Raw genomic sequence first — 22,130 nt, 5'->3', positions numbered from 1 at the left:
ACTTATGATTGTTTCCATTTCAACAGCTTGATTTCTTTGAATCAAATAGTTAAACCTGAATGCTGATACTTCAGTTTTTTATCACTACAAATTTGTGAGCTGAGACTTTAAAAGAAGCTGAATATGTTATTTAATCAAATCTAAACTTACTGACCAAAACTACTCAACATATGCTGATTAGAACAAGTTTTTAAAAACTCTGTGTACTTCGTCTAGGTTATTTTGATCACCAGGTCAGAAAATTGAAGTCATAGCATAAAAAAGAAGTAATGACAATCAACATGGAAAAGAGGATTTCAGTGAAAATAAAATTCCAGGAAGGCAGTAAAGGGCAGGATCTCCTATCTTCAACTTCAATCTTTTGAGCAGTAACACATTATTGCTACTGTTTTTATCTTAGATCAGTGAATAATAATATAACAATGCTACTCTTTGACTGAAAGGGGCTGGGAAAGCTAACTCTAGTCAGTTCCTTTGCCAAAGAATGAAGCAACACATACATCAACCTATTTATCTGTTAAAGAATCTTGTCTGAGAAAAAAATAATTCTAGCAATTTATATTAAAAAAACATAAAAATTAAACCTGATGAATTTGCTTTTCCTGGGAAAGGATAATTTGATTTGGTGAGTTGGTCAGTCTTAAAGAGTTCAACATAAATGGTGTTTTATTACTTTCAAACACACAATATTATCACCACTAAACTAGCTATGTATTGAAGAACCATTTCCTGTCACAATACTTGCATGCAAATAGATTAAAAAAATGAGTTAGGGGATGCTTAAAATCTTTGGTGTTAGTGAAAAGAAACATACTTATGTTGTTAGTTTTGCTTCAGAAATGCTTTTCTTCATAATGAACAATACTCAGACCAGCATGTCAAAAAGAAAAAAACAAAAAACAAAAAACAGGAGATTCATATCAATGACCTTTTACTGTATTTCTATAGAGCACATTTCATGAAGCATCTTGATAACCTATTTCTGTGTAGTTATTAATGAAAAGTCAATCCCCAAATAACACATTTGAATGTCAAGCATTCTGAATACAAAATGTCAGTTCTGAAATGTTCTAAGATACAAAAAAAGCACCTGAAGATGTATCTCTATTAACTTATCTCAAGATATATCAAAATCTACTTAGCCAATATATGAAGATTATATATGCAAATAAATATATGTAATAAACAATAAATTTATAGAATTTTATCAATCACAGATACAAAAAAATAATTGTAAAAACTCAGCAAAAGACCCAGGTTTTACTAAGGATTTTCAGAACAACATTCATACTTAATTTATTTCTACCTTTTTCCCTCTTGATATTACCTAATATTTCTTTCTAAAATACATATTAGGAATCAAGTATTGTAGGCAACAATATTCTCCAAAGTAATTTCCTTATATCTAACTGTCCCTTCTCTTTCATTAGTAAACTAGAAAAGTGAACATTTCTCTGAAATACCCCCAGTCATCAGTACCTCAGTGTTGAGTGCCTCAGTTTTTTCATCATTAAAATAGGAGCTTTTATCTTTTGAACTAACTTTGATCTTTTAAATCAAAGAAAATAATTACATAAAAGGTGACGCTAGGAAGAAACCATCTGTCTTCTTTTATTTAGAACTAAGTTTACTAAAGTTGGTCTATCCTTACTAACATACCTCAAAACTTATTTGAAATTCAGATTTAGATCAAAACCTAACTAAACCCATCACTGAATTACATTAAATACAGTGGATGAGTCATTGACAAGTTGATTTTCTTTAAAGGGATAACTAATATTCTCTTACTTTCTAGGTCTCAGAAGTGTGTTAAGTGAAACTACTTACAGCAGTAGACAACCAGCCGGACACTTATCAGTGAAATTCTTTCCAACAAAAGACTTCATCCAGTTTACTGAGAGAATGAGGGCCAATTGTTTTCTTCTACTGCAATTCTGAACATCCGCCTCTGGAGGTCCTAGGTCACATCACATTCTAATATGGTGTGACATGCATGAAACACATTATTTAATGTTTGTATAACTATTGGGAAATTTTTAAAATTAATAAGTCCTATGTCTTTTTAGGTTGGGATGCAATGTATGAAGAAATCTATTTTGCTTCTAAATGCCAAAAACTACATTTAGATTGCTAGGGGTTAACAATATGTTATCAATATAGTAATATAAGCTACCGTATTTTCAAGGGATATGTACGTTTTGTTGAAAATTTCATTATCTTCAAAGTTGCTAAGATCTCAATATCCATTGTCAGGGGATAGTTAATAATAGCAACTATATTGATAGGATATGTAGCACAGGGTCAAAGACCAAAAAAGATTATATACTTATATACTTCTGACAAGCCAGAAACTTAACCTTTAGGTTGAGTTGGAAGGATTCTTACAAATATTTTTGTAGGGATTTAACCCAGTGTTTGTGTACTTCTACTCTTTTTATCCTAGAAATCTATTATGTTCACATGACTCTACAACCATTCAACAAGAGTGAGAACGACGGCTAATCTAAAGCTTAATGCTAATGAACTATAAGTTGTACTGAAATTCACTTTGAACAGAAGAAATGCAAATGAAATGCTAGTAATAACAGTAAATTTTAAATCCTAGTAAATGCTAGTTTTTAAAAAAATGTCCAGCCACCATGGTACCCAATGTATTTTGTCATATAACTGTAAGACTGAGACAACATACATCATAACCATTCATAAATTACCACTACTCTTAATTTTGTAATATACATGTGTGTATATACATAGCCACTCCAATACCACACCATTCAGGAGGACTGGCATGTCCTAGGCTCTTCTCTAAGTTCTCATACTGTGAGAATCCCCTGAAGTCCTTTGTTAAAGTCCTTTGTTAAAGCAGATTACTGTTTTCCACCCCAAGTTTCTGGTTAAGTCTATAGAGAGACCCAAGAATCTGCATTTCTAACAAATTCCAGGGTGATGCTGATGCTACTGGCTCAGGGACCACATTCTGGGAACCTCTACTGTAAGGGATCTGTGAGTCTCAAAAGGCAATTGCAGAGAGACGAAGAGAGGGGAAGAAAGAGAGAAAATTATATAAAAGGTGACAATGGAGGCTGTAGTTATTAAATTAATGAAAATAGAGGGTGAGAGAGAGAAAAAGAGGGAGAGGGAGAGAGCGAACAAGCAAGAGTCCACTCTCAAGAGAGAAAGACATGCAGTTCTAGCAAAGGAGGCAGCAGATAAAAGTGAATACAGATACTGTCTTCCATCCTAGTACTTGCCCTTTATCTTGTTGGTTAGGAAAAAGTAAGAAATCATGAGGAGCCTGGGTGGATCAGGTTGTTGAGCCAGGGTCTTGGGATCAAGTCCTGCAGAAGGCTCTCTGCTCAGTAGGAAGTAGGCTTCTCCTTCTCACTCTCCCTCTGTGCTCTCTCAAATGAATAAATAAAATCTTAAAACAAAACGAAATGAAAAAAACTAACAAATCAACAAAGACCTCTCAAATGATAATTAACTTGACATACAAACCATTTCACACTTAAAAGGCTAGATAGAGGGGCACCTGGGTGGCTCAATGGGTTAAGCCTCTGCCTTCAGGTCATAATGTCAGGGTCCTGGGATCAAGCCCCACATCGAGCCCTCCGCTAAGCAGAGAGCCTCCCTCTACCCCCCTTTCTCCCTGCCTGCCCCTCTGCCTACTTGGGATCTCTCTCTGCCAAATAAATAAAATCTTAAAAAAAAAAAAAAAAAAGTCTAGATAGATTGTTCCCATTACAAGTTTTAGAAAAAAAAATATTGCCAGACACTCGTCAGTCTTTCAATACCCCTAAATGGGACTACTTTCAGGAAAACACTAAAGGGGCACAGAAAGTTAACTAATGAGTTTTTCATATTAAAAAAAAAAAAAAAAAAAAAAAAGGAATGTTCACCAATAAAACATGGGTGAGAAATGATAATCAACAAACAACTCCAATTACATGCAGAAAATCTACTTAGAAGCACTGTGTGTGGAATCTTCAAACAAGTATTAAATTTTTATTTATATGAAAGTTTTTCCTTTAAAGTTACTGAGCCACATAAAGGGAAAATATTAATTTTATTAGAATTTGAACAAATGTTGCACAAAGAAAACATTTTAACAAAATTGTATGGTGGCACAACAAACAAAAAAGAAAACAGCCAAAGATGTGTAAAAGAAATATAAGGTGGAAAACTGTTAAATATCTCATGATCCAGTGTAGAAACAAGAAGTCTGAACTTAAAAACCAAAGAAGCACGACAAGAGAACAAAGTTAATGTTTGTGCTATCCTAACCAGACACATTCTTCAGCAAAACTTTAAAAGGCAGTTATATTTTACAGTATTTGATCTTATTTCTGACTTTTTCAGAAATAGATTATTTACATAATTCAACCTCACAGTTCCAAGTTTAAGCACTGAGAAATAATTATCCTAGTAACTGAAATGACAGGAGAGGCAAAACAATTGATTAGTTTTTAATGCTATACTTTCAACTGTAATAAGGGCTTGATCCATCAAAAGAAGTCAAAAGCAGATCAGAGTTCCCTTCTATTACCCAAGGAACACCTCTGCCCAATCTGACTGCCATAATATTGTTACCCTAGTTAACAAAAAGCATTCTCAGGGACCAATGTAGGAAGAGAAGACACACTAGAAGTTTGATATTGTATAGCAAGGTAACTTGTCACCATTTCAGACTACCAAATACCAGAAGTTACTTAAAACAAATTATTTAAGTGTTCCCCATCTTTGCGATTTATTTCTAAATAACTGATATATTCATTTTTTGAACTGACCATATCAGGTTAATAATAGTGTAAATCATTTGAAAACTATAACAGAATACTTCACGAATAGGACTTTGAATATTTTTCTCTTATATCTTGATCTTTACACAAAGATGCAATTCTTACTCTCTTGGTAGAGAAGTCTATGGGAAATAAACCTGGAAATGTTTTAAGGAGATTGTCAACCAAGACAGGTTTCTCAATTTCATGATTGTCATCTAACAAAGATACCAAATTTCACATTCTTAAACATCTTAAAACAATATAGCTGTGATTTTATAGACATAAAAAGGCAAAAATTCTAAATACTTAGGAAAGAAAGCCCTTTGCATTCTAAATATTTGAAATTTATTCACATAATATGCCCAATCTGAACTTTTAAATGAGGTATATTTTCTTCTTTCCAAATATCAAAAACCTTGCAAATATATCATAACATGAACAGTTTCAAATTATAATAAATTCACAGGCTTTTTGTCAGTTTTCACTTTAACCTCTCATAAAACACACTGCTGTAAGTCTTTGGATGTGGTATCTAACAAAAAAGGAAGTTGCCCACGGTCACTCTCTGAGTTGCAAACACATAAGGTGAAAACACTTTTGTGGGTATTTTTAAAACATGATAAATGCACTACCAAACATTAATCATGATTTAAAATATTACATAAATACATATTAAAGATCATCTAGGTATCCACAATCCTCTAAGGGGAGCACTAGAAAATAAAAATCTTATAATGATCTTAGGGCAGTTCTTAAGCAATTGAATGTCTTTATCTGAAAAACCTATGCTGAAAAAATTTGCATCTAAGTTTTGCTTTCTGAATGCGCAGGTTATAACCCACAGAAAACATGAGGGACAAATGTTTGGTCAGGATCTTGTTAGTTCAAGAAACAAAAGATTTAAAAACCAAAATATGCACACCATTAAAAATACTAATTCTGGAAATTATGCAGCTAAAAATTAAAATCACCCTGTCCAGCAAGTTCCAAAAATTTCACACATTTCAAACATTAAGGCAACTTGTTTCCAACTAAACAGTACTTTATAAAAATATATGTCACTTCAAAACATTATATACATAGTGGCAATAAATTTAGCTAGTTGTAATCTTTAATACATTAATAAAGTGTCACATATTACAAAGAAATTATACTAGGTGTTTGCATGTATGCACAAGTGGAGTTACAGTTTTTAAAGTACAGGTTTTAAAACTGAGCGAAGTGAACGTCCCTCTTTAGTGAGTTCTCGTGTCACACACATACACGGCAATGGGATTGCTTCCTCTCGTTTCTCTACAATATTGTAACTGCATTTCTTCAAGTGGTCAGCCATGCTTAGGATGTCAGCAAATTTCCATTCATTAACAGAACAAAATGCAGTACTGAATCGCCATACCTAAAAGAAAATTCTACTTCAGATTTAAACAAGTCAATTTATAACAATCAAAATACACTTCTTACTCCAACTGCAAACATTTCTACTGTTTGAGAAATATCCAACATAAAGGTCCAAGCAGTTAGCTACAAAACTGAAAAGGAGTAAATCCATTTGGAGGCAGATCTGTTTATCAAACACTTGCAGGATAATCACTTCTATGACATTATAACTACAATAAATGCAGTAACCAAAAAGAAAGAAATAAAAAGCAAAACTCAACATTAAAAATGACATCCAACTTGGCTTACTAAGCAATTTTTTAAAAGATTTAGTCATTTATTTGAGAAGACAAAGAGAGAGAGACAGTATGTGAATAGAGGGAGAGGGAGAGACACAAGCAGACTCCCCAGCTGAGCACACAGATCCCAATATAGACCTCGATTCCAGAACTGAGTCAAAGTGAAACGCTTAACTGACTGAGCCACTAGCTGCTCCTAAGCAATTCTTTAAAAATCATAAACTTGTAGGGATGCCTGGGTAGCTCAATCAGTTAAACATCTGCCTTCGGCTCAGGTCATGATCTCCAGGGTCCTGGGATCAAGCCCTGCATTGGGCTCCCTGGTCAGCATAGACTGTTTCTGCTTCTCCCTTCCCCTTTGTCTCTCTCCCTATTCACATGGCCCCCTCACTCCCCCCACCCTTGACCCCCTGGAGCTCACTCTCTCTCAAACAAGTAAAATATTTTTTAAAAAATACACTAATACTATACCAAGGTACCTTATCACTCCACCATTTATAAGTACCAAAAGTACTTAGTAATATTCATGAATACAGGTACTCAATTTATTCAAAATGTTTCTGAAAATTTACATAAAACACTTTTGTAATATCAATCTTATTTAATTCCAAATGCATTTCTAGGCAAAAATTCACCTGCTATCCCTATTCATGTATCTGTTGGTAAAAATATGAGCTACTTCCCCTTTTACCCACTCAGCAGCTCCAAGCCTTGAAACAATGTCATCTTATTAGTTCAGCAATGACAGCTGTGGCCCCTTCTCATCTTTACAATTCTAAATATAAAGCTATCTGAACATAGGGAAATAAGCATGAATGGAGGACAGACGCAAGTAACAAGTATGAATGGAATAGATCAGGCCTAGGTATCCTAGCTAAGCTCATCAACAAGGAAATTTTAGAGCACACTAAATGCACAGTAAACAGCAGATACGCTAGAAAGTGGCTATGAATTTGAGGAAAGTCCTCAGCACTCAGAGCTTCTCAGGAAAGGAGAGCAATGCCTTCCCAGGAAGACTAGATGTCTTCCAATTCTGTGGGAACACTTTTACTTTTCAGCGGGCAAGAGAAATCACCACTGTTCCACACAAAGGGTACTTACTCCCTATATTCCTTAGGGTTATCCATCAATTACGCCTCCTGTGGAGTTCTTTCTCAAGAGTTCATGAAGGTCTAGAGAGTAGCTACCAACAGATTACAAATACTGCTAGCCTCCCTTACAATCCCCTATACCTATGAAACTATGGGAAGAATGAGGAGTTCTGTTAAGCCTCAGCAGAACACATTCATGAGCGATTTCATGGTGACAGACAGCCTCTCAATTTCCACAAGAGTCTGGTGAAACAAACTCAGAAAAAAATGGACAATTCCCATCTCCTGATGCAAGGCTTCTTAGTAATGGGCCAATTTTTCTTTCCGAAGTATTCCTCAGGTACTTACTTAGTGCCCACTATATGGCAGTGCTGTTCTACGCAGTGGATATTTTGGTTCCCAGAGAGTCTCACTTTTCAAAGAACTTACAATCTAAGGAAACCGGTAATTCATCAGTGAATTACAAACAGCCTGGAGAGTACCCTAGCAGAGGTATACAGAGTAGGGGAAGAGAATGGGGCACCACACGAACCAGAGCTGTACACCTCCCTAAAAGCTTTAGGGTAGGGCTCTAGAAGGCTTTCCTGAAGATCTGTAGAGTGAGCAGGATCTGTATTGAGAATATGAAGATCACAAGCTCCAGAGACAGGTTCCCTAGATGTGAATCCATCAATTAGTTGGACAAGTTACTTCATCTCTTTAAACTTTGGTTTCTTCATCCATAATATAGAGACAGTAGATTAAACAGGTAAACAGAAGTACGTTTATCAGCACAACGCCCAGCATATTGCAAATGCTCAGATGTAGTTACTATATTAGAGACAACACATTCAAAGGCCTTAAGGCAAGAAGTCAGAAAGAAAGTATCAGGAGACTAAGTACATCAACATAGATGGAATATAAAGGGACAAAAGGAAACTAAGGAGGTAAGTAAGGACAGGATTATAAAAATTCTTAAAGGTTCATTAGGGAGTCTTTCTCTGTCCCAGTGCAATGAACAAACATTAGTTTTTAAACACTACAGTGTAAGAACTGTATTTAAGAAAATATTTAAAACTCTAGTCCTTATGTAGAGAGTATGTTGGAGAAGGGTCTAGTTAGGAACAGAAATCCCGTTAGGATCTTGTGGTAATCAAGAGAGAGATGAAGGGGAGAGAGTTAGGTAAATGGCAGTGGAAACAGTAAAGCAAACCTGAGAGGTATGAAGAAGGGAGACTCAAGAGAATATTAAGATTACCTAGATATGAAAATAAAGGGAAAAAAAAAAGGAAGTTCACCCTAATTCCCAAATTCCTAGTTTAGGCAACTTGATAGAAAATGCCACTTGCCGACATTTTTTTTTTTTAATCAAGCTTTTTCCCAGCTTTTTTTTTTTCTCTTTTTAAGATTTTGTTTATTTGAGAGAGAGACAGAGAAAAATGAGCAGCGGGTAGAGGCAGAGGAGAAGAGACAGAGAGAGAGACTGAGAGAAGCAGACTCCCCACTGAGCAGGAAGCCTAACATATCTGATGCAGGGCTTACTCCTAGGATCTAGAAATCATGACCTGAGCCAAAGGCAGACCCTTAAATGACTGAGCCACCCAGGCTCCCCACCACTTGCTGAGATAAAGAGGGGCAGAGAGGCACCTGGGTGGCTCAGTCAGTTGACCATCTGATTTTGGCTCTGATTTTGGCTCAGGTCATGATCTCAAGGTGGTGAGACTGAGCTCTACATTGGGCTCCGCACCCAGCCAAGTGTCTACCTGAGATTCTCTCTCTCCCTCTGCCCCTCTCCACTGTGCATGCAAGCTCTCTAAAATAAAATAAATCAATAAATCTTAAAAGAAAAAGGGGAGGATAAAGATGTGAAGTGGGTTGGACATGCTGAGTTTGATGAAGCTCTGAGATAATCAAGAGCAGATACTTATATTTAATCCTCTGGAATTCAGGAGAAAGTGGCCAGGATATAGATGTGTAAGTAACCTGTATAAATGATGGCAATTTAAACTTCAAGAGTAGATGAGATTTCCTGCAGAAATAGAATCCCCAGAAAACATTTCACCCCACAGGTCAATACTATGCTTGGAATATCCCATCCCAAATGAAGAAAGAAACCAAGTCCTCTGTATGTGTATACATACATATACACAGCAAGTATGGAACTTTCTGCCACCAAAATTCCTATTTGGAGAAAAAAAAATCATAAAAGAAATAGATGTTCATTTGTTGGTGAAAGCTTCAGAAAAACACAGAAAATGTAGAATTCTGAAGAACTGGAGCGGTGAGTAAAAGTCAGAAAAAACCTAAGGGTGGTAAGAACAAAGTATTCAGAAATATGAACCTTGTGCAATCAAGGTGAAATTTACCAAATTTTTTCTACTTTATAAAATGCAAAATGTCATATTATAAATGTTCTAATATTAAAAACTCCTGAAATAAAAGATATTTATAGTGCCTTCTAGTTTCTACTAGACAGTGCCTCAAACATAAGGTGGGCAAAAGCAGGGGTGCCTGGCAGGCTCAGTCAGTAGAGCATGCAAATTTTTATCTCAGGGTTGTGAGTTTGAGCCCCATGCTGGGTGTAGAGATTATTTATAAATATGACACTACTACTACTAATAATAATAATAATAATAAGTGCAAAAGTGGATTTCCACAAAAGAAAATGGGGGACCCAAGACTTGCTCCCAGATCTGCCTAAATCTCCAAGCTTCCTAAATCTCCTCAAGCCTCCAATATGCAACACTCTCTTGTACCATTCTAACCTAGACCCCCCACCACAATATCAAATCCAAGTATCCCACTCTTTCCTCACTTCAACCTAGCACATATCCACATCCTCATGGTTTCTAGTCTCCAAATACTCCACTGCTCACTTACCAGTAGCAGCAGTTATAACTTTTCTTTCTCCCTGAAATAACTAAGATCTAAGAAGGTTGCTAGGAATGCAGAGAAACTGCCAATTGTAAGCAGGAGAAAACCTTCTCCTTGCTTCCTCCATTGTCCTATGATGAAACATCTCAGATGGAGCTCAAACTGGAAGATGGTTAACATGGACTCAAAAGGAACTGTTACAGAAGAACTGAGTATAGAAAAGCAGTATGAAAAAAACAGAAGTGGCTGTGGCCATGTTAGATTAGAACCTAGTATTAGGATGTCTGCAATAAATATATGATTATGACAAACTACTCTAACCCAGTTTTTCATTAATCATTATTTTAAAAAATGTCTGTCAGATTAAAGTGTAAGTTTTAAGGGCGGTCAATTTTGCAACAAGGTCTTAATTTTACTGATTCTACAACATTAAGTGTCTACTATATATCAAATATGGGGGTGGTATGGTTAAGATTAAACTAACCTTTTCTTTTATTTGCCATGATGAATTTCCTTCTGGATACTTCCTTTTTCCCCACTGCAGTATGACCATTCCACGAGACTGAAGCAGGCTGCCACACACATCCCTCATTAACCTGGATACACATGAGAGCTGGCATAAACTGAAGCCATCTAGAAAGCCTGCAATATGTTGTAGGACCTCAAAAGGAAGACTACTTAGATGGTCACTATGCAATCCCAACACACAGTTTCTAGCAGGCTCTACTAATACTGTAGATACACATGGCTGAACTCCAAATGACCTCAAGTGGCGGTCATGTATAATCTTTGCTCCTTGTGTTGATGGACAAAATCTACGCTGAGAATAGGTACAACCATAATATGCTAAAGGACACCTCTGCTCCATCCAGCCATTGAGTCCAGCATGAATGTCACCATGCACGTTCTTAAAATGTGAAGAAAATTCTTTTCTTCTAAATAACTGTCCACAAACAAATGTAAACATTGAACGCTGCTTGGGTTGGTACCTAGCAACACATTCCAATACTAAATCCAGGCCAAGTGTCTGAAAAGGACTTGGATTTGAAAGCTGTGGGTTGGCATGATCACAAGCTGATGCTGAAGCTATTTCCCCAACCATTGTATTTGTAGCTAATATTGCAGATGGAAGTGAAAAAGTCTGAGTCCCAAAGTCAACGTGATAAACATCAACCATGCGACTATCAGATATACCCCTCCCTCCTGGAGAATCTCCTAGACAAAACAGCAATGCTGCTGTGATTAGGTCTATTCCTTGGAGGCCCATTGGATCTTCTGCAACTTCCAAATCTGATGTATCTACTGCTTTATCTTCTTTTGGTTTAGACCAACATGAGTTAGAAAGAAATTTGAATGAAGGAGGATGACTGAAAGATAAGACATCCACATTCCTCAAGTCCCCTAAGTCTACTTTTCTCCAACACAATGCTCCTTCATCCTCATCATCTGGCATGAGGATATGCTGAACTGTGCCATTAGGCAAAGCACCAGATGGTATTACTTCCTTAAGTTGTGCTGCTACGGAAGGTGAACTGGAAGGTTGTGAAGTGCCATCTGATGCCATACATTCTCCATTTGTTAAGTTACTTTGTTTTGAATCACCATGTAATTTCTGATTTTGGTCTATGGCCTGTGTACATATATTTTCCAAAGAAAAGCCATTACAAAGAGCAGAAGTGGCATAAGAACTGTTATTTGAGTCACACAATAAATCACTTGAACCATTTTGTTCAGACTGGACATTCAGACTTGTGTCATTATGGTCAATTCCACCTACTGCTCCTATCTCATCCTCATAAAAATGGTCCTGGTCTTTTAAGTGTCTATTCTGCAAGCTTCCTCTGGGATCTTGCTCTTCACTCATGTCATTTGGGGAAGCACAAAGACTTGTACTCAACATGCCAATGTCTCTTGTGGCAGTATTCAGGATATCTAAAGCAGCAGCCAAACTTCTGGTTGTTTCTACAGTAGCTTGATAAAGTGCACCATAAGATTCTTCATCAACAGACACCAAACCATTAGTATGTGGTATTTCTGGGACACTTGATTTAACTGAGATTTGTTCTCTAGATTCTGATACTTTATCAGTCGCTTTTGACATCATGGTGGCTACTTTGAGAGATTCTAAGAGCATCCTTTGGTCTTGAAGGGCCAAGGCCATATCTAATTGTGCCACTTCATCAACATCTCTGCTTAGATTTTCATACGATTTCCGATCTGCATAACTAACTGGCCATCGGTTCCACTCCATAGTACAGCACACCACACTTGCAGGACACATTTCTAGATGTTCAGCAACTTTATTTCGAGCCATTGTAAATGGACATCCGAAGTCACTATTTAAGCAAGGCACTCGTTCAAATGGACATAAAAGTCGATGTTCATCAGCTTTACAAGAATGGAAAACTGCTCCACACACCAACGGACAACCAATCAAGTCACAGGAAATCCCAGGCTCTGGTCTGATCATACACCGTCTACTGACACAATTCACACAGTGCGAGTGCTGCAGCTCCTCCTCCATAATGGCCAGTCCAGCTCTAGTTGTTGAGATGGGAAAAAGATAAGAAGTTAGGCAAAAAGTGGTTGATTTTTAAAACGGCTGAATAACAAAAATCAAGTCATAAAGAAATATATGTAAAATAAGCCTACTTAACAAGTTTATTTTACATATAATCAATTCATCTTGAAACAACTTAAGCACTCATTTCAAATAATAATGCAAAAGTTCATTTTTTACATATAATAATATGCCTAAGAGGCTAAATGTTTCAAAATATAATGCTTAAATTCTAGTATACTATGTAGTATATAAATTGATGCTAAATACAAATTAGCATATTTGACTTTTAGATTTCAAAGAATGCTTTAGCTTTTATTTTTAGTTTCAACTAAATGGACTCTGAAGCGCCCTTAGCACACTGACATCATCATATTCCTGAGAGAATGATCTGAGTTTCATGAATATACTTAACTAAAACTATTATAAATTTTTTTTATACCCTCTAAATATAGGAATCCATTTAAGATTTCATCTACTGATCATTCCTTCTACATACACCTTAATACCTTCTACAACGAATCACCATAGTAAGCCTTAATTAAAACATACATGGAATTTACCCAGAAAATCTAAATTCCAGCTCTAGTTCATCGGTTCATAACTATGGATAAATCACTTACTTCTGAGGGCTACACCTTCTGTTTACTCACTCAACACCTATTTATTGTTTAACTACTATCTACCAGGCACTGTGTTTAGTGTGACAATATAAGGATTAGTCAGACATGGTATCTTTGAAGAAGCTACAGCAGCTCAGAGATACAACAGTAAAAATCATGTCTCATTATTATGTGATCAATCTGACAGAAGTAAAATGGTAACACAGAGAAGATAATCATCACTATGGGGAGGAGCTACAGAAGAATTCACAGTAGTCTTCAAAGATGGGAAATCTTAAGCATAGGAGGGAAGAATTAGAAAGGAAGTATTCAGTGCTGAAGTAACAACACATGTAAATGGAAAAAAAAAAGTGGCAAAACATGTTCAGGGAACCTCAAGTTTCCTAGTGTTGCTGAATCACAAGGTGAAATGCTAGGTAGCTCTGAGAGATGGGGCTGGATAATAGAAATAAATCAGATCATGAGAACTGTGCTATATACTACTCTTACGAGTTCAGACTTTAAGTAACAGGAATTCACTAAAGATTTGAGCAGAGAAATGGTATCTATAAAATAACAGGAGAGGGGCACCTGGGTGGCTCAGTGGGTTAAAGCCTCTGCCTTCAGCTCGGGTCATGGTCGCAGGGTCCTGGGATAGAGCCCCGTGTGGTGCTCTCTGCTCAGCAGGGAGCCTGCTTCCCTTCTTCTCTGCCTACTTGTGATCTCTCTCTCTCTCTGTCAGAAAAATAAATAAAATCTTTAAAAAAAAAATAACAGGAGAGATTTACAGATACCTAATGGTCCTTCCTTTTATCAAGAAAAATTTTATACAAAAATAGAGAAAGCATCAGCACAATATACTGATTCAATTATAATTATTAATCCTATTCGATGTATCTTTGTCTAAAATCTTCAACTTCTTTATTGGCTTGTCCCTATGAGCAGTAAAAACTTAAAACTATTTCATCTTTAAAAACCTAAATAATAAAACAATATCTCCCTTTTATTACTACTCTTTTTTCCTAAAATTTCCAAATCTTCAAGCTTCCAGAAAAAAAATTTCCAAATTTTGAAATTTCCAAATTTTCAAGCTTCCAGGAAAAAAAAAAGAAATTAAAAAACAAACAAACAAAAACAACAAATAGGCTTCATGCCTCCCATATACTCTTCAGCCCTCTAATCTGGCTTTCTTGTGACCAACAGTCATTAAAACTGCTCTGAGATCCTTGGTGCTAAATTCAAAGGGCATTTTTTTCCCCAGACTTCATCTTCCTTGGCCATTTACCTCATTATGGTGACTAGGCCCTCCTTTTGAACTACTTGTCTTTCCTTAGGATGTTACATTTCCCTGGTTTTCTCCCTACTTTTGTTTTTTTTTTTTTTTTTTACCTTTTTTAATGTTTTAAAAAAATAAAAATAAAAGCATTCACAGCAATGAGCCTACAATATTTATTTTTATTTTTGGCTATTCCTTAATCTTTTCTAATCCTTAATATTTTCTAAAATAATCCTCTTCTCCAGGGATCATGTCATTTCTTGCTCATTCTATTCATTCCCTCTGGGTGCTCTCAATTTCTCAAAAGCGTCAATTACCACCCATATACTGAAAACTTACCTCTTGCCCAGATCCCTCTCCCAGACTTCAGATCTCTACTATAAGTCAATTACTTATACATCTCTACACCTACATGGGACAAGCAATTCATCTTAACACTCCCCAAATTAAATTACACTGTAATGGGTAATAATTTTCTGGGTAAGAAGTAGATTCTTAGCCTATTTTCTTCACCTCAGTGCATAAAAGATTACTAGCTCTCTGACATATTTTTCCATACATGCTATCTGGGTTTCAGGTGGCTAAAGTAAGCTAATTAGTCCCGAAATTGCTATTTTTGTCCAATCCAGGGATGATTTTCCTCAAACAATAACAAAAAAGCCTACCTCATATTGACAGATCTCTACTGATTACGTAGAAAATTTCGGTGTTGATATTATGGCACTTACTGATACTAGGGGGCATGGAGGAGGCAGGGGGAACAGGGCATCATTTAACAAAAAACTGTATTTTTAATTGTATTTAAAAAATTACAAACTATGAATTAAATACTTCTGAATGTTTACCCCATAAATTTTATAGGTTAAGACAGAACCTGTAAGTTAAACACAGACATGCTAAGAGTCATAACAGAAGAAGGACAGACTAATGATGAGAAACATTTGTAAATTAAGCCAATGTTCAAAGAGCAATGTTAGTAAGAATTAAGACAAATTTTACTGAGTGCTTAGATTGTTAAAACAGTGGAAGCTTTCTTATTTTGCAACAAATAGAAGGAATTCATCTCACATGATGAGGGTTATAAACTTGACTGTTACTAAGAGAGAACCTAAAAATACAAGCAGTTCCAAAGAAGTAACCACTACTCTCATAACTTGCAGGAACACTTTATGTTACGTGCACATCACATGACCATACCAGGCAGAACACATTCAAAAACACCACTTAACTCAAAACTGTTTAAAACAGCAATGGCTACAAACAAGAAGTTAAATGCAAAACAGTAACAACTTTGAAAGGAAGACACAGAGGCTTCTCAAGCTTCAAAATAGTTCCACATTACTCCCCTTGGAATAAGAAAAATGTTTTAAATAAATAAATAAATAAATAAATAAATAAAAGCATTCACAGCAATGAGCTACAATATTTATTTACTGAAGTAGACTTAGGAAGGAAAAAAGCACACTAATTATGTACCAATCTTCTCCTTACATACACCATTTCACTTAGTGTCCCATAATCCTCTTTAACAACCCCTAGGAAACTGAGGTTCAGACAGGCTTAAGGGACTCCCCTAAGGTCATCTCCCTGTTAAATGGCAGAGCTGGGACTTCAATCTATATCTGATTGAACATATCAGAAGATATGTTTACTCATAAAAGCTGAAGAAAACAGGCAGCACTTCAGTAACTGGTGATCCAATTTTAAGATGTTATTTGAGGAATGGAGGTTACACAACTTTGCTTGTAGCTCATTCCAACACTTAATCACCCCTGTGGTCAAGAAAGTCTTTTTGGTCCTTTGTAATTACAATAGCACATAACTTTGCTTTGAATGTCAGTATTTAAAACTACTTTTAAAATAACTTGCATTTATAATAGTATAAACTTACAGAACAAGAATATAAATTTAGCAATTCTCAAAACAGCAATATAAAGCAGGAATCAAGTTTAATTCCATTTTACAAGTAAATATATTAAGAAGTAAGTTAAGAAAAAGCACTAGATAATAACCAGAGTATTCTGAGGATAGAACCCTCAGCTTCAGAATTTAAAACTTCCAGATCCATCCTTTTTCTAATCAAGATCATTACCAGAGTAAATATTCCTCCACTAGGTAGTTTGCACTTGCACATAAATCCTGTGAAACGGGTTTATAAACATCATCCCTGATTTATCAGTTGAACAGTGACACAGCAGGCCCATTAGAAAACATGTTGCTAAAATTGAGGCTTCAAGATAAACTTAATTATAGAACTCCTCAATATTGTCTTCTTAAACCCTTTGAAAAAGAATCTTAACATTCCAAATAACATCTTTATAATTCACATTTAAGTTGAATGACTGGGGAAAGTCTCATTAGACTAGAAAACATGTGTAAATGATTAAATGCTTTACAATAGTTTCAATTTTCTCCAATAAAAATTCTTGGCCAACTGATACTCTGTGACAAGCAATCCGTAAAAATAGTTTTAAGACATGGCATTTTCTCATACAGTGAAAGGAGGCCTTGTCATTTGAAGTTATTTTCTATACACAAAAATAATGACTTCAAAAAAACATTTCTTTATTTTTCCAGATTCATTAAAATAATTAAGGAGATAAATAAATGAAGCACTGCAACTTAGCATGATTTTAAAAATGCTAGGTCAAGTCAGCCAAAGCACTCAACACAGCTTGCTGCTATCTGTGCCTCTGTTAGCAAGATACATGAATACACGCAAGCACCACTCCCCACAATCGCTGCCTAAAATCCTTAAGTCTCAGTTTAAATGTTACTTTCCACATACCAAAAGCAAGGTATGGATCCCATATTATGCTGTGTGCTCATTACACATTGGATTTTTCCTTGTAATACTAGTCACAATACTAAGTAAATCACTATCCTTAAGTATCAAACCCCACAGGAAAACTGTAAGCTCCATGAAGGAAGCAGGGCCATCTCTTGTCTCATCCATTAATTCTTGTGTTTCCTATATTTCAGACTGTGCCTAATTGGAGCATCACTTATTTTAGAAATATGAATAAATGAAAGAGCTAAATGGATTCCAAAACAAGGTCTTTTATTTCATCGAAAACTACACACTTCATGAAAAAATACAACCTTACAGACCTAGTATTACACAATCAGACTGAGTCAAAATTACTTTATTGTACCAGCTATAAAAAGTCAATAATAGTGTTCAAACATTTGCTGAGTACCTAAATCTATATGTTCCAAGCATTATATATAGAGTTAAGATAAATCATCCATGAAAAAAGCAAGTCAAAGGGAAAAGAAGTCAGAGACAGGTAATTTCAACCTTCCATTATTTTAAAATCTTAAAAAATAGTCATAAAAGGCACAGAAGTAAACATTTACCAGTATATTGCTCCACTATTATTTTAACTCCCCAATCAACTCTGCGCTCTAGTTACTGGTTACTTGACTACAGAAGGCATCAGCTTCAAAAAGAAAAGCAGAGGTGAAAGTGTCCACACATGTGCACGTGCCTGAGTAGGTACTGCGCTAAAAAGCTCAAAAAAGGAAGTGGTATCAGCCGACTGCTTGATACTGCAGTTCATATAGTACTAGATGAAACGCAATTGCACTTAAACAATAAAATATTGCTTCAATGTGAGGATGAAATGGACCTATAGACAGACTTGTTCAATTAGTTAACACAAGTAAGTCCATGACTGAAATTTTACATTTAGCAATCAGCTATAAGCTCCTCTAAGCAAGTCTCATCCTTTTTGTATAGTCGGAGGTACTAGTTATAGTAATACAACTAACTGTACAATTAATATTAAATACAAACACCTCCTGGCTGATTTGCTGATCAAGCACAATCAGTTCTAAAGACCATAATAAACCTCAGCTGCACATCTTAACTGGTTTAAAAGGGGCGGGGGGTGAGGGGTGCGGTGCATCATGGTGACTAGGCAAGATCTAAAATCCACTATCCTTAAACTCCACTCAAAGCACATGCCCTCCTGATGAGTCTAAAATGGCTAAATAGGTTACACTGTATACATTCTTTTTATTAAATTATAGTTCTGACTTTTTATAGAATGATGACCTAATTAAATGGAAAATTCTGTCAAATTTTTCACCCTTCCAGCTATGATATAATCGAAACATACATCTTCTAAGTCTAAATATGGTCATGAGTAACTTATTCCAAAATGAAAGTTCTAACTACTTGCAATGTTCTCCACTAAATAAATGAAATTATGACAGACTTACAAAAGAAATTAAAATAATATAATATTTAATACTCAGACCAGAACCCGTTCGCACTGATTCTCAGATAAAAATAATCCACCCAAATGGTGGTACTCAACTTATTAAAATGGGCAGCAGGGCATTGGGGAATGGGCTTCCAAGGAATCTCAGCTTTGTGACCTTGAGGCAATTACTCTACTGTGAAAACAACCTAGAATTCTACAAAGGTTGGGTTATATTTTATGTGCGTGTCTAATGGAATACAACGTATTCCTCAGAAAAGGGATGTACTTCACTTTACACAACAGCCACGTTAACATACCCAAAGCTTTATGTAAAATTATTTTTTCTTTCAGGTCATTTAGACTTATAAAGCTTATAAAAAGCAGCTGTATGAGGAAATAACCTATGTTAAAAGTATTCACTCAATAAATAGACAGACAGACATACCCTTTTTGTAAAAGATGAGGTATGCTTTTCTGATTTAACTATCTAACTATCTACACTATAAAAAGCATTAGCCCAATGCCAATCTCACGTATTTCATCAAACTGAATTTGAAATTAAATATTTTATATAGCCTTTTGATTGAGGACTTTGTCAAAGAATTCTACAAATACAATGTCCTTTTAATGATACAATCATAGGAACTTAGTTAAAAGATGTGTCCAAAATCATACAAAAATAGCATAGGGCTTATCCCATTAAAAGTCACATTTCAGTAATATAGTATATCAAACAGTAAACACACAGTAAGCAACACCTATGTGGTGACCTCAAAGTACCTAACTATATACATTACCTCAAAATATTACTGCCCTTAATTAAGTACTTTATTAGGACATTTTGTATTTTTCAGAAGTCTCCAATGCTAGAGATAGCAAAATATTGGGTTGAAATTAAATACCCAGCACACTTAGAATGTATAAAAGTTTGCCTACATCGGAAACTTCAGTTCTCTGATAACCCTCAAAAAACTCCACCCACCTACATTTCCAGAATCACAAAAAAAAGCTTCTGTCACTGCATTAAGGTACTAGATAAGAACGAAATGGCAACTTAAAAGTTACCAAAACACCACGTTATCGCTAATTAAGCTTCTGGAGTAAGAAACAGTGACTAAGCATATGGAACAGTGATTCAGCCAAAACTGCATATTGAAAAACCCAACCGTCAGAAAAATCCTAAACGTACATTTTATGCTATTCTTTTCCCCTTCCTGAGCCGAAAACTGGAGTACTTTCTAAAACCTTAATAAATACGAGCAAATGCAAAATCTGTTTCCATAGCCTGTGTCTCTCAAGGATACAACACAGTATTGAAACGCAGCGAAAGAAAGAAAGAATTTTAAAGTTCCAAACGTTTGGGAAGTTTTATGTTTAAAAGTGTTTCAACAGTTTTAAGTTCATCTACACTGACAGCAGAATGCCCATAAATAGGTTCCTCCTGGATCAGAGTCAACAGAGTAATTACGGAAGAAAAGGTCAATTCCTTCCCAAACATCTTTTATCTGGGACTTGCGACACGGCTCAGCAAGAAAAACAGGAGACGGGAATGGAGTACAAGAACCATGGTAAACAACCCACCGCTCTGCCGGTCTCTGCCTCGGCTCCCGAAGACACACGCTGAAAACACACTCCAAGGAGATGACTTTGAATTCAACGTGCACTCTGCGGCCCGCCGCCGAGCAGCGTTCCACGGGACCCGACACAAATAACTTGGAAAGGGCCAGACCCCCCCAGATCGAGAAAATCAGGAAGTTTCTCTTTAATAAGGACGGGGGCGAAGACGAAGATCCGCTCACTACCATGAATGGAAAAGTTACTAACTTCACGCATCCCGGGAAGACAGCGGAGGATGCCTCCCAATCGGACTTTTAACCCGTCGGTCCCCAACCACCCCCAAGTTCTGAAAAGGCAAAAGGAAACAGAACCCGCGTTTTCAAGGTTCTCAGGGCTTTCCAAGTTTGCCTCCCGCTTCAGCCACCACCTCCCCACCCCCCCACCCCCCGCATACAGACAGACACGCAGGCCAGGTGACACGGGGGTCGGTCCCCGGCCGTGGGTCGCCATTTGCCGGCCGCCTCCACGGCCAGCCAGGCAGGACGGCGGGCGCGGACGCCCACGCGGCGGACGCCCTCTCCGCGCGCCAGGACGGCCGGCCCGGGACCCGCAGCGCCGCCGCGGACGCCGCTTCTGTACTGCTCCCAGGCCCGGCCCGCGGGACCCACGGCCGCCGCCGCCGCCGCCCCGGCTGCAGGCCTCGCACGGCCCGGCCGCCGCCTCTGTCCCCGGCACAGCCCGCGCCGCGCTGGCCTCCCCCGCCGGCCTCCCGACACTCACCGCCCCGCGCGGCCGAACCGCGGCCCAGGCCCTGGCTGCCGAGGACGCCGTGCTCGGCTGGTCCGCGCGGTCCCGGCTGCTCGGCGTCCCACACCCCCTTGCGGTCCGCCTCCTACTGGCCTCTCACCGCGCCTGGCCGCCGCCTTTTCTCCTCCTGTCCAGCTCTTCGGCCTCCTCCCCCGGCGGCCGCCCTCCTCGCGCGCCCCGCCCCTCCCCGTCCAGCTCGGCCCCGCCCAGCTCGGCCCGGCTCCGCCCACCGGACCCAGCCCCGTCTCGGCAGCGGCTGCCAGCCCCGGCGGACACGCGCACGCCGGGCCCGGCGGGGACGCGTACGCTGAGTTCGGCGGGGACGCGCACACCGCCCGCGGATGCTGGAAGAGAAGCGGGAGGGTGGGGTCTAGGGAGTCCTGGGCTTCGCGTGTACAGCGAGGGGATTTCACTGGGACCCACGTGCCCTCCCTGACAGTGCTACCAAATCTTGTTGGACTTCAGCATCTTGTATCCCTGGAAGGAGTACTAGACCCGTAGTCTTGGAATTGAGGAAACGGGCCCTTGCAGACTGGCGTGTTTATCTCCCTAAATTGTAGAATAAGCAGACAAATACCTTACTTCTCCTGCGGTGCTCTTCCCATTAGGTCATACTTAGGAGGAAGCGGGGCAGCTCTCTTTGAACATCTTTGAAGATCGCTGCCGCAGGCCTTCCTGCCTGCTAACTCAATGCACCAGAGTTCTGTAGCTTAGTA

At 37.7% G+C, this 22,130-nt stretch overlaps 2 protein-coding genes across 3 annotated transcripts in view; both read right to left on the bottom strand.

Moving 5' to 3' along the window:
• EPM2A (EPM2A glucan phosphatase, laforin) overlaps positions 1-21,518 on the bottom strand; it is a 234,122-nt gene extending 212,604 nt beyond the window's left edge. The window contains exon 1 of the mRNA XM_082730371.1: positions 21,388-21,518. The gene's annotated coding sequence lies outside the window, so the exon portion shown is untranslated. The remainder of the gene's footprint in view (positions 1-21,387) is intronic.
• On the bottom strand, positions 3,979-21,598 carry FBXO30 (F-box protein 30). 2 transcript variants are annotated; one of them, XM_082730368.1, is made up of 4 exons: positions 21,384-21,463; positions 14,155-14,296; positions 10,886-12,941; positions 3,979-6,177 (listed from the first exon to the last, which is right to left on the bottom strand). In XM_082730368.1, exons 3-4 carry the CDS (start codon positions 12,923-12,925, stop codon positions 5,974-5,976), a joined length of 2,244 nt encoding a protein of 747 aa, XP_082586494.1. In that variant the 5' UTR covers positions 12,926-12,941; positions 14,155-14,296; positions 21,384-21,463; the 3' UTR covers positions 3,979-5,973. The 2 variants fall into 2 exon arrangements, with proteins under 2 accessions (XP_082586494.1, XP_082586493.1); XM_082730367.1 differs by lacking the exon at positions 14,155-14,296 and having other exon boundaries at positions 21,388-21,598.
• Positions 21,599-22,130: the final 532 nt, after the last annotated feature.

Source organism: Mustela nivalis, assembly GCF_964662115.1.
Source record: "Mustela nivalis genome assembly, chromosome: 5".
NCBI lineage: Eukaryota > Metazoa > Chordata > Mammalia > Carnivora > Mustelidae > Mustela > Mustela nivalis.
Note: the sequence above shows the minus strand (reverse complement) of the source record. Positions and strands in the feature narration are given on the sequence as shown.

Bases quoted from the DNA above. Each gene is read 5' to 3' on its own strand.
- FBXO30 (XM_082730367.1), bottom strand. From the start codon at position 12,925: ATGGAGGAGGAGCTGCAGCACTCGCACTGTGTGAATTGTGTCAGTAGA. The intron at 6,178-10,885 runs GTTAGTTTAATC...ATTTTCTTTTAG, and splicing joins CATGGCAAATAAAAGAAAAG to GTATGGCGATTCAGTACTGC.